Source organism: Sander lucioperca, chromosome 12 (assembly GCF_008315115.2).
Source record: "Sander lucioperca isolate FBNREF2018 chromosome 12, SLUC_FBN_1.2, whole genome shotgun sequence".
Taxonomy (NCBI): domain Eukaryota; kingdom Metazoa; phylum Chordata; class Actinopteri; order Perciformes; family Percidae; genus Sander; species Sander lucioperca.
Genome location: NC_050184.1, coordinates 38,236,220 through 38,249,270, shown reverse-complemented (window position 1 = coordinate 38,249,270; position 13,051 = coordinate 38,236,220). Strand labels below are relative to the sequence as shown.

General features: G+C 39.6%; 1 protein-coding gene across 11 annotated transcripts in view; it reads left to right on the top strand.

Moving 5' to 3' along the window:
* huwe1 (HECT, UBA and WWE domain containing E3 ubiquitin protein ligase 1) overlaps positions 1–13,051 on the top strand; it is a 52,319-nt gene that overhangs the window by 1,575 nt on the left and 37,693 nt on the right. For 7 of the 11 annotated variants that reach the window (XM_036007876.1, XM_036007873.1, XM_036007871.1 and 4 more), the window contains exons 2-5: positions 132–201; positions 4,897–4,946; positions 5,145–5,214; positions 5,978–6,076. In XM_036007876.1, the coding sequence (XP_035863769.1) occupies positions 5,170–5,214; positions 5,978–6,076 (144 nt within the window). In that variant the 5' untranslated portion in view covers positions 132–201; positions 4,897–4,946; positions 5,145–5,169. Of the gene's footprint in view, positions 1–131; positions 202–2,799; positions 3,069–3,305; positions 3,330–4,896; positions 4,947–5,144; positions 5,215–5,977; positions 6,077–13,051 lie in introns of those variants that run through there. The other 4 variants (XM_036007867.1, XM_036007868.1, XM_036007870.1 and 1 more) reach the window with 4 other exon arrangements.

Below are 13,051 nucleotides of genomic sequence, written 5' to 3'. Positions count from 1 at the left end.
GCCATACATACTTATCATTTTCACCAGCTTTGTTACATACACTGCACATTTGTCAGTAAAAGTGTTTTGCCAATGATCAAGCTGCCTGAATTTACTTTCATAACTGATTTGATTGTTTGTGTGTTTTTTAGATAGTTATAAGAAACTGCAAAACAAGCCAAGGATGAGAATGGTGGAGCTATTGAACCAAAGCAGTTTCTGGTATGTACTGCTAACTTATGTACTTTATTGACTACAACTGTTCTGGTGAAACACATGGATACATAAGGGTTACAGTGACTTGCCATCAATATTTGCTTTCTATACCCCCTTCAAAATACAATAACCACCACTTAGGGTTAATATCTAAACCAGGGGTCTTCAACGTTTTTTAAGAGAAGGACCCCTGAGCTGAAAAAGAGACTGAGCAGTGACCCCTCTAATACATGTATTCTATAAAATTGAGTTGCATTTTAAACTGGACCTACAATAACATGTAAGGCGGCCTAGAGACTTTAGACATACCTTTTTATGGTGCATACAATAGATAATTAAATAATAATTGTTGACATATGCATATATTTATACATAATGTTTTGTTAAAATGTGGAACAGTTAATCCTTAAATTTACCTGTATCTGTGGATGGCTTCCTTACCTATAGGCCAGTAAGCCTATCAATCATCAATTTTCAAACAAAATTAAAAAAAGATTTTTCTTTACAAATAATGTTGGATTCATATATATATACACACACACACACACACACACATACACATGTATACGTTCTGCGCGTGCACAAGACATAATACCTCTCCATAACAGCAGGCGGCGCTACCTGTATTGTTGCCCAAAAAATTTAAACCGGCAAAAACAAACTGGCTGCTCCCGGATTTTACAACCGGGCATAATGGCGGCTTCATTCGGAATACGATCTCATATTTTACGAAGATAGCTCACCGAAACGTGTTTCTGAAAACATTTTAAGCGAGAAATAGGCCATGCAGTTGCTGAATCTGTCTTCATTTCAGATCGAAAAAGGTCAGTTTAAAAGATTTTCGTCACATTTTGAGAGGCGTTAGTCAGGCTCATCCCGCTCAGCATTTCCGGGTTAGCGCTCCACCAATCAGATTGGCCATTGAGTTCGACTGCCCGCCTTCCGATTCAAGGCTGACGGCCCCTTCAACGGACGATGGCACGGAACACACCAAACAGACTCGAGTCACTGACCTCGCCAGACTGTCGTCCGGCCGATTATCGGGTTGGTGTGTCAGCGCCATTAGAGGCCGACCAGTATGAGATTTGTGAATGTTTTAGTTGATTTCTGAGAGTAACAAAGAAATAACAGTACATTTGTTTATGATATTAAATAATTGTGACTACATAAAGCAAAAGTGAGAAATTATATTTTAAATTAACTTGAGTGGAAATCAAGTAATTTTAAATTAGCCAATATCAGCTGATATTGCAGCATTGTCTCTTAAGAACAAGGCAATCATTTCTCATAATAATCCAGAGATGTTGTGAAGAGTTTCATTAGGTGGGTTCCCACCTGTTGTAATGTATGCTTTGAATTTGTATACAAGTGAACATAATAGGGGGGAAAATGAAATATTGTCAAAAGAAGTGTTTGTGTTTCAGTTAAGAGAAGATCTGCTAAAAGATTGGAAACATTTTTAAAATTAATTATGATGTTAAGGGACCGATCCAACTCCATATCGTTTGTGTCGACAGAGAAAACGTAAATTTGTTTTAGTGCTACGGAGTTTCATTGATGGGTGTGTCTTGGATAAAGATTACCTATTTGACACGATTACCATATGCCTTCAGATATTATAATTGAAAGAGGAGCTTGCTTTACTTTAGGGTTAGGGTTAGTTACTTAAACATTCAACACCCCAAAGTATGAATAGAGTTTTTTAGTGGCTTCAGTAAATCACGTTAAGCCACTGTTAGGGAAATTGTGTCTGAGATTTGATGTAATTTACAGCAGTAATAATGAGATTTAATGTAATTTACAGCACTAATAATAGGTAACTAATAGGTTACTTTTTAACCTTTTCCACCATCATATTGTAATGTAAATAAAACTGGTCCTTTTTTTGAAATATCAATATGTTAACCCCCCAAAACAGACAGATTCCAATATTGCGGTTGAGTTTTATGTAGATTTATCAGGCTGGCTGAAGGAGAATGAGGCACTTACTTGAGATTAGCAATATTGGCCTGGCACATATGTTAACATGTATCTACTGAACTAACTGTGAAAAATGATCAAAATTAATCAGTGCCATCATTAGTGAACTTTTATCTTCGGCAAAAAACTAGGATGCTGAGTTCCTCTATGCTTTGTTAGCTGGTTTACTCATAACCAAATGTACTCCAGTTTTAGTAAATATGTCCTAAAAATGCGCGGGTATACTTTGTATGCATGTATCAAATACTGCAGCTCTGTTGGTGCATTGTGTTAATTATGCTTTACTGTTCACAAGTTGCATGTTTATTACTTGTGATGCAGATAAAAAAAAACGCAATTCTCCATGGTGAGGTTGACAGTTGTGGACCTGAGCGATTTAGATGAAAATCATATTAAGGATTATGTAACGTTAGTCAAATTCATGATTGTTTTAGTGTTTTTGGTCGTTTGCTGTGGATGTTGTCAGTTAGCGACCTGTGTTGGTCTTGACCGTATAAAATATTAAGGTGACGCATTCCACAGAGGGCCAACTGCCCTATATTAACACGCATTGCATCGATAAACGGAGGCTACTCGTTCCCAGCCGTAACGTTATTCATTTTTTGCACACTACCCAGTCATGATGACTGTGCCAACAGCTAGCTAGTGCCTATGTGCTATGAAAACATGCGCGGATACGCTAAAAAATAATACAACGAATGGATGAACATCACTATTTATCCAGCCGGTAGTCAATATCCCTGAACGAAAACTGAAAACAAAACTCACAGTGTCACGTTAGACCCGTCCGGCAATGATTCAGCGAGTTATTATGCGTTTCAGCTTGCTATTCAACCAACGGTAGCTAGCTTGCTAGCTAGCGCGTGCTACGACTGTCCAGTCGAGGAACCAGGGTAAGAGCCATAACAAAGTAACGATACCTGGTTCCACGTACTTGACACACACCCATGTATGTGTCGCTGGTCACCGAGTGGTGTTTACAGTTCCGTTATTACTTGGAGTGGTGTTGGTGCAGGAGTGGGGAGTGAGGGCTTCTTTTGCGGCCTGCGCAGCCCCGACCTAAAGTAGTCGAGAGTCAGGTCAGGACAGCGTGGTGGATTTGTGAGATCTGATTGACAACTCTGGCACAAATGGCTAAAACTGCTTGATTTTTGGTTAGCTACATGTTATACGTTTCCGTTGATTACACACATTTATTGTTTGTGACTTAGCTGACTTTTATATGGTCTGGTGATATTCAAATGCTTTGTAATGTTTCAAAAGAGGATCGTTTGCTAACGTTACCGGTAGGTCAGCTATAGTTAGCTGGTCAGGGGCTAACATCAACTCCGTAGAAACGTTACCGATCATTTTCTTTGTTTCGTCAGACGTGTTGCTAGCCAGTCACCAAACAAACCAATATTGTTTGTGACTAGTAGCTGCAGTCCAACATGTGTGTAGCGACTTGTTAACAATAGCTAGGTAAATAACAGTATGCTGTTTGCAAGGGTGGCGTTAGCTAGGTAGCTATAACTTAGCTAAACCTGTCAGCGTCAAGTGACTTGAGTTGATGATGGGCAAGCATAGAGAGAGGCAGCGATCTCTTTTATTAAGATATCATTTGAATCCGAAGTACAAAAAATGTTAGACAAATGTTTTAGGCCATTAAATAGGGCCCAGCCTGACTTTGTGTTGTATGTTGATAGTATGTTGCTAGTTAGCCACTAGCTAATGCTCTGCTTCAGTCTGCTTTGTGATGACCAGACCTTGATTGATAACGTAAACAAATTTCTATCGTTGTCAACATTTTGACCAGTGCCTGTGATCAGTCATTTGTGAGCTGCAATATATTTTAAAGTAAAATACTCACGTCAAAATTTAAGATTGATAACTGATTGTATTTTGTCTGTATTTTGTTTTTACTTACAGTAAATATACCATAGTATTTCCATATTATATAATCAGAATACACTGTTAGGCATCCTGTTATGAATTGGATACTATCCAATTAATTCACAGCTTTACTTACAGACTAGGGCTGCACGATATGAGGAACATATGCGATAACGTTGAATATCGCTATGATGATATTACTTGCGATAAATTAACAAATATTAAAGTATACTCAGTTCTGCATTTCTACTACTTTCAGTATTATGCTAAAAATACAACAAATTGCTTGTTGAATTTAAAACAAATAAAGGAAATAATTTCTAACATTCTTTTACTGAATAAATTAGGGCAAAAAAAGGCATCACTAAAAAAAGTTAGTTACATTTTAAAGTTTTCTACTGGTAGTTTCTTTCCACATTCAAAAAAAATATATTGCGATAAGTTGCAGCCTTTTGCGATTTGTATATTGCAGCAGTTACATTGCGATAACAATACAAAGACGATATATTGTGCAGCCCTGCTACAGACTTTTTGGAAACCTCTTTCTTAGCATTGATGCATTTTATAACCTATTGTATATATTTTTTTCAAATTGGGTTTGTATGTGGGACACTGTTGCTAGTTTGAAGTTTTAGTAAGAAAAAAAAAAGTTGCACACTCTGGCTCCATATGCATTTCTCCATTTATTCTGACGACATTTCGGCCCTCAGGCCTTCTTTAAATCCAGAGTGTGCAACACTTTTTTTTCTAATTTTCAAGTCTAATACCAGTGATCAGCACCTCACGACAGCCCTCGGTGTGCATTGCTTTTCTATATTATAGTTTGAATTCTTTACCATCGTTTTGCAGGTGACGTAACTGGAACATGCTGTTAAGTGGGTATCGCCAAACTATTTTCTGTAAGTACATTTTAAGTTGTGTACACGTCTAGAGTTATTCATTCTGTATCTGAATGTCTCATTGGTTTTAGAGTATTTAGATGTTTAAAGTGTAATGTTTGGCTTATTTACAAATTATAATTCTAACTAGTTCTATATCATAACACATTGAAATTCAGCATCACATGTTTTCTGATGTACATGGAAATTTATCAACAGGAGCAACAAATAGAGATTATCGACAATGAAGGTCGACAGAAGCAAGTTAAAGAAAACTCCTACGGAAGCTGTGAGTATGCTTAATACTTGCTGTGTGACCATTCCTAGCCTCATTAGTGCCTAATTTCCATACAGTAGTAAATAGCTTTGCTGGAGGTTTTATATTTGCACAAACAGCAGTAGATGTCTGTCACCTGCACCTACGTTATCTAACCAGTTAAGTGTGGCTGCTTCTTTTACTATTCCTTTACTTGCAAAATGATGCGCTGACCAAAAGAGCACTGAAAACAAGGAGTAGGCAGTCAGTTGCTAACCCTGGTGACAATAAGGCTGTACTTTCTATAGGTTTTTCACAACAAAAGTCATAGCGGTGGTGAGCATTTAAGGAGCAGCAGGACATTTTAGCTTTTCATAGCAGTCACACAGCACTTACACACACCTCTGAGATTATGTTAAAGGAGAACAGATCCCAAAATTGATAAGCTTTTATCTGTTAAGCTGCCAATATGCTTTATCAGAACTGCTTGTTGGATGGTCGACTACGTTGAAGTCAATAATTTTAGTGCAGTGCCACATCTCAGTTAAGGGCGAAGATGGTCATAGTTTGACCTTGCTAATAAGTTACTGATAACTTAAAATACTGATATTGCAGGTCAACGCGGTTGCTCCCTACTGTGAGTTCACAGAAGAAATGCAAATTTTAACTTCTCGGCATGTCACAGCATCACTAAAGTGTGTTATACTGTGCTATACTATGTTAGTAGAAAAGACGCATAGGTGGTCTGTGTACTGACTCTGACTAACCATTTTGGGTGCTCCTTCTTAACCAACAGCCTGCTGACTGTAGGATACTTATAGAGAAACTCAAGGCATGCAGTGATGAGCAACTGCTGGTTGAACTGCAGCACATCAAGACCTGGAATATTGGCAAGGTAAGTCCCAAACAAAAGAGGGAGAGGCACCTCTGTCATAACCTGACACGCCAGATGGTTTGTTACACCTAACCATCTGAGAAGCCATCATTGGAAACTGTTTGGGAAAGGGCTGTCACACACGCGCCTAAACCACGGCCGTAGGTGCCAGTAGCGCCTCACCAGACGCTGATTGGTTTGGTTCACTACTGTCCGGACACAAACGTATAACTTGAAGCCTGGCAAGATGGAATTCTCGTGTAATTTGTTGTCTTGCGATTTTTGATGATATTGCGAGAATTTAGCTGCCGTGCAAGGTGACATCCGTCAATTTTTTCTTTGGAAACCCTGTCGTAACTATATCTATTACGACAGGGTTCCCGCTGGTCAATGATTGTGTGGAATATCACGGACATACAGAGGTGTAGTCCATGAATTTGACAGGCACTGTGACACGTCTTAGACTATGTCTACACTACATAGTCCAAAAAAATGATGCTGCTTTCATGAAAACGACATGTCCACATTAGCGGATTGTTTTCGTAGAGGCCTCATCCCTCAAAGAAATACACCTGAACAAAGGAAAAAAGCCAAATCTGTTCTTCTTTGTCATCTTTTCAGTTGGCAAACAACAAAACAACACATGCAGCCCGGCTAATTAAAATGTAATTTAATGGTCACAAGGGCTCGTGGCCTAAGGGTAGAAGCTCCTCCTGAGCCTCGGTGCTGACCAGGTGTATACGGTACCTTTTTCCTGACCTCAACAGGGAGAACAACAGTACTACTGTTAATGGTAGTAATTCTCATACTGCTGTGCCACACATTATTTTAAGGTTGTGACATCCTCTGACACAATATATAAATATGTAAATATATATATGTAAATATATATATGTATATATATATATATATACAGACATATAGGTTAATGACAACAGCTCTGCTGTATAATTTGCTATATTGGCATTTCAAATTACTGGTAACAGAGAAAGTTAGAAGAAATAAGAAAAAGGCTTTCCGTGGCCGGGTTGGCTCAGTGGTAGAGCAAGCGCACATACACTGAGAGGTTTATGCCTCGACACAGTGGTCCAGGGTTCGAATCCGACCTGTGACAATTTCCTGCATGTCTTCCCCCTCTCTCTCTCCTTTCTCACCTAGCTGTCCTGTCAAAAACTAAAGGTGGAAAAGCCCAAAAAAAAACAAAAGACAGCTGATTTCTCTCTGTCAGCCCATTACATCTCTGTTCAGTACACTCCTGCCCGGTATGGCTGAATTCACATTTTATTTGTTCTTTTTCACCTGTTTTTGTCTTTCTGTAGTCTCGCAAAGAAATTTGTTTGAAATAGTGAATTAATCTGGCTCATCAATGTTAACCGTCAGTCAATCTTAAACTGCGGCGCTGCAAATAATTTGCAAAAGTCTCCATCCAGTCAAACATTTTTTTTCTTTGGTTTATGCCTCCTAAAATGTCTGACCTTGACTATACTAACTTGTAACTGTGCAAAGTTTGTCACTAGAGAGGTAGACTAGCTAGACAAGCTTGATTAGGTACGTCACTAATCCTTAAACCAATCACTGTCTAATGAGGAAAAGCCAGCAGAGAATTTTAGTGCAAAAAGATTCCTCATCTGAGTCTAGAGGTGTGTCTCAATTTGGATACTTCCTTGACACTTACATGTAGTACACTGTGTACATTATGTCCTCACTTGTGTAGTGTGTAAGTTTTGACAGGGTAGTTTTGTCTCAAATTGCGCACACTGACTGGAAATTACTCTTTTTCTTCTTTTTAGTGGTAAATTGTAACTGGGTGGAGCATTACCACCACCTATTGTCGCCCAACAAAATATATACCAGCTTCTCACTATCTGACTACAGTATAGTGGTACTTGTTGAAAAAACACATGTATTAATTATATTTGTATAGTTTGGTTTTCACCGTTTCAATTGCAATTGCTGTAGCTGCCTCGCTCGCCATTTTTACAAGTTTTAAAATACGTTGGTGGTCCCGTAGCTTCCGCTACGTAGCAAAGATGTCGACCGTTGAGGGCAAGTTGTGTTCAGCGTTCTACCCTCAATATTTTGACTGTTTTGAGTGCAGCATCCGGGTACTCGTAGTGCACTGCATTTAGCTATACTTTGTCAGTGTGAACACACTATGTACTCAAAATAGCAAGTGTTAGTACAGGTGTGAGCGATTCGAGACAGCATAGGTTTAATTGACGGCAGGTTCAGTCAGGACACAGAAACTATAGTTGCAGACCGTGAGCCGTTTGGGCCCTGAACGAGTCTCATCCTAGCACGATCCAAAATTTTCTCCAATGAGGGAGAGAGTTTCCAGGCCCTTTTTTTTCAGAGTTTTTTTTATCATTTTATGTGGGTAAATGATGCTAAACAAAATGTTAATCATAACAGTATTTTTTACAAACTTGAAAATGTGTCCAGTGTTTCCCATACATTGATTAATATTGTGACGGCCCGCCACAATATTAACTTGACCAACACGTATTGATTTTCTATTTTTTAACATGTAAAATGGGTAAAATCCCATTTCATTAAAGAGCTACGCACAGCGCATTGATTTGCTCAGCGCCTTCTTGTCCTTCTCTTTGTGTTTTTGAGACTCCCTTACAAACGTGTTTGTGAGAATATCTCACAAACGCATTCGGACCCGTCTGTAAATAGCCCCACGGCTGCCTCCTTTCCATGCACGACTGCTCGACCACAGTAAGCCTCTGGCTTTACCATGTTTCTACGGCAACTGCTTTCACTAGTGCACCTGGATCTCCCTAGTTCAAGGTGAGTCTGTTTCTCTCTTCTGTTTTTCATGTTGAGCCTAATGTTGGCAATGATAGCTGACATTGGCTAACGTTAGCACTTGTTACAGCGAACCTATACATAATGTTAAAGTGGCTATATGTAACTTTCAGTTTGTGTTGATTTAAGCAGCCACTTTGGACAAAAGCGGCAGTGTTTTTAACACACCATGCCGGTGCTGTATTACCCACTGTATAGTACTGAGTTAGCTTTACCAGGAGGTCAGAGGACAGAAAATCATTAATTTACAATGAAAGAATAAGTTACAGATGCATCGTTGGATTTCAAGTGTTGCATACGATAACTTTGCCTACTTTGGATGTCTCGTGAGCTAAAGCAGGTAACGTTATCACTGTCACTTTGCCACGAGCCAAAGCATTAAGAGTTTGATGTAGCAACTAAAGTAATAACATAGATTCATATATTGCAACATACAGACCCTTTACACAAGTAACGTTACAGGGGGACAAGGAGCAAGAAAACAGTAGGTCAACACAAACACGGACTAAAAGGAATAAAATGTCCGTGCTAAATGGAAGGGGGCGTAATTTAATGTTGGCTACTGACGTACAACCACATTGTGTAATCTAAAGTTATTTTATGAATGAAAGACATATAGCACACATGAGGGCCAATTCAGGGTGGGTTTTGAATCCTTTACAATCCCGTAATTGTCTGCATCTGTTAAAAGCCTAACCGAAATTCGCGTTTTCGCCCGTTGTCTTTCACTTTCCCTTTTTAGCTTGTAGTTCTTTGTTTCCTTCTTTTCTGTCATGATCCTGCCTCAGTGTCAGCCATAACTACAACATATAGCTTCTAAAATAACATTAAAATACAATTAGGCCTATATAAAGAAATCTCCTGCTACCTTTTTACCTGGCTGGATACAATTACACAGGCTTTTCCTATGTTAAAAAGAAATCTGTGACCCATCAGAATGTGTTACTGTAGGCCGTCTACCTGCCGAAAATCATTCTGTGACTTCGCGGGAAAAATCAGACCCGGGCAGAGACTTCACTAAAAACTATATAAAAATAGCGTTCTTTTCACTGTTAGTCTCGTTTGCTGTTACAGGTCATTTAAGATCATTGTATGAAAACTGACAAAGCTTCAGAAACATTAAAAAGTTGCATATAGTCACTTTAAGTTAACTAACTTGAACCAGCCCGGTTCTATGTGAAAAAACAAGGGCAGAGAGAAAAGGACTTAACATACGTGGTGAGATTTCCAGGTGAACTAATGGAAGACATTACCGTAGGCTTGGTTCGGAGCAGGCTGTGGGTCCAGAAGACTGACGTTTTCTCCAGATTTCATGCTCTCCTTGCCCCCCTCCCCTCAAACCCCTCAACAGTGAAAGAAATTAAAGGCATACTATGCAGTTTGCGTTTTTGTCAAACAGCTACGCCTAGAGTCGCTGTGGAGTACTTGTATTTAACTTTACTGTCGTAAATGCCACTCACGCAGAGCTGTCTCTGCACTCACGGCCTGATCCCCTGATGACCCTGTAGGACTGGTCTTATTATCAACAATGGATGAATCAACAACTTTGTAAATTAGATTAGATTCAACTTTATTGTCATTGTGCAGAGTACAAGTACAAAGACAATGAAATGCAGTTTGCGTCTAATCAGAAGTGCAAAAAAAGCAGAAAAGTGCAATGTGATACAAAGTATAGGCAGGTGGTGGTAAAAACTGACATACAACATAGAATGCAAGCAAGTTTACTTGACATGTTGATAAAACCGGGAGTACAGTCTTCACGTTGGCCTTATTAAAGTCTCCTGCGATTATGTGAACACCGTCGGGGTGGGTCTGCTGCGGTTCGTCCAGTCATTTTAAGCCAAAATGGGGGTAAACCTAGGCCAAATTGCAACAGAAGCAAACTCAACTGATTTTGTATCCTCAATATGTCCTGAGTAAGGAAAAAAAAACCGAAGAATCCCATTAGGGATAGTTTCGAAAAAGGCCTAAATATAGCCTATTCATACGCTTATTCATTCTTTTCTCACGTGAATAGGGAACAAATTTTAACCTTTTAGATATCACTATGAAAATTACTGATTTGATTACTTACATCAAGACAAACAAAAAATGTATTACAAGTTTTTTGAAATTGTTTAACATGGACAAATGGTGTATAATTTAATTATGTATGTATGTGCTAATTTACATAAATACTGTTTCTGGGGGATGAGTCTGAGGGAAGAACAGGAGACAAGGGTAAGGAGAATGCAGAAGACAAAAGGTAGGTAAAATAAAAAGGATCAATAAAATTACGTACAAACTACTAGAGAATGGCTGGTTTAAAGTACTTCTTCCTGCCTCTATGTATTAATGCTCATGGGTAGCCTAAATGGGTTCCATTCAGACCTTAGCATTAAGTGTTTTACTGTTATATGTCAACAAGATTCAACAAGACATTTTCACCTGGCTATACCCAATGTTTAGATCTGTTGTGGTATTTATGCAAATTAGCACATACATAATTAGATTATGTACCGTTTGCCCATGTTAACAATTTTAAAAAAAAAACTTGTAATACATTTTTTGTTTTGATGTAAGTAATCAACTCAGTAATTTTCTAAAGGTTAAAATTTTTACCCTATTCACGTGAGAAAAAGAATGAATAGGCTTATGAATAGGCTATATTTGGGTCTTTTTCGAAACTTTCCCCTAATGGGATTCTTCGTTTCTTTTTTTTTTCTTTCTTTTTTTTTTTTTCCCTTACTCAGGACATATTGAGGATACAAAATCAGTTGAGTTTGCTTCTGTTGCAATTTGGTCTACCTTTTTTCATAAAATGACTGGACTATGGTGTCCAGCAGGAGAGAGCGCCGTGTTTACATTGGCGAAGGGTGGAATATACACAGCCTTAACGATCACTACTGTTAGCTCTCTCGGTAGAAAAAAAGGCCGGCATCTTACAGACATGTACTCGAGGTCAGGGGAACAGTGTTTATCTATAATTGTCCCGTTATTACACCAGTTCTCATGCACGTACATACAGAGCCCCCCTGCTCTGCTCTTACAGTCCTCAGTCCTGTCCCAGCGGAGCAGAGGGCGGCCTGCTAGCTGCATGCTAGCATCGGGTATCCCCAGGGGAAGCCAGGTTTCAGTGATAATCAAAACACAGCAGTCACGAACATAGCGATTTCCAGCGAGTTGTAATTCCAAGTCGTCTGTTTTATGCACCAGGGATCTGGCATTGGAGAGATACAGGCTCGGTAGAGGTGGCTTGTGTGCTATGCTAGCTTTAGCATAACACCGTACCTGCGGCCCCGCTATTCCTCTCCCTCGTCCGTCTGCGCCACCTCCTAGACCCGACAACAATCCACGAAGAGCCTGGCGGTCTTGCTATGTCATCTGGGATGTTGTGCGTATAATGAAAGACACTCGAAATATATATCTGGTGCTGGTCACTGATGTCCAAAAGTTTCTGGGGGGTGAAGCGGATGTTTGCAGAACCGACAATAGTAAAGCAATTTGTGATTCTCGCGAGATTTAGCGGGGTGTCACCTTTTTCAGCCCTTCTGAGTTTGCAGGTATGTTCTTAGCTGAAGCCGACAATGGGACAATATTTTTATTTTATGTTGCAATGCAAGCTGAAGCGACGTAGCAGATGACGTTGAGAAGTTGCAGTGAGGAATATTTTAGGAACACCATTTTTGGTAGTGTAGAAAGGTAGTGAACCACACCAGGGTTTCCCGCAGCACTTTGCAGCTCGGGCGGCCCGCCTAAGCTGGGAACCCCACCGCCTTAACTAGGTCGTCAAAAAAAAAAAAAGTCTGCTGCACAAAAGGCCGTCAAGTGCATCTCGGACAATAGTGCGGATGCTCTTCACACCGCGAGCGGGCACTCGCGCCACACGGCCGAAATGAGATAAAGAAAAAGAGACGTGGTCCGTCGCTGTCTGGAGGATAACTAGCCAGTTGATATCGCGGGTGTGTCCGTGAGACAGATGTTAACAAGTCATTTTTTGCAAGTCCAAGTCAAGTCTCTAGTCTTTGAGGGGCAAGTTCAAGTCAAGTCTCAAGTCTTTGAGCTCGAGTCCAAGTCAAGTCTCAAGTCTTTGAGCTCGAGTCCAAGTCAAGTCTCAAGTCTTTGAGGGGCAAGTTCAAGTCAAGTCTTTTGCCATGAGTCCAAGTCAAGTCTCTGGCCATCTGATCTGTCCCTAACACTGTA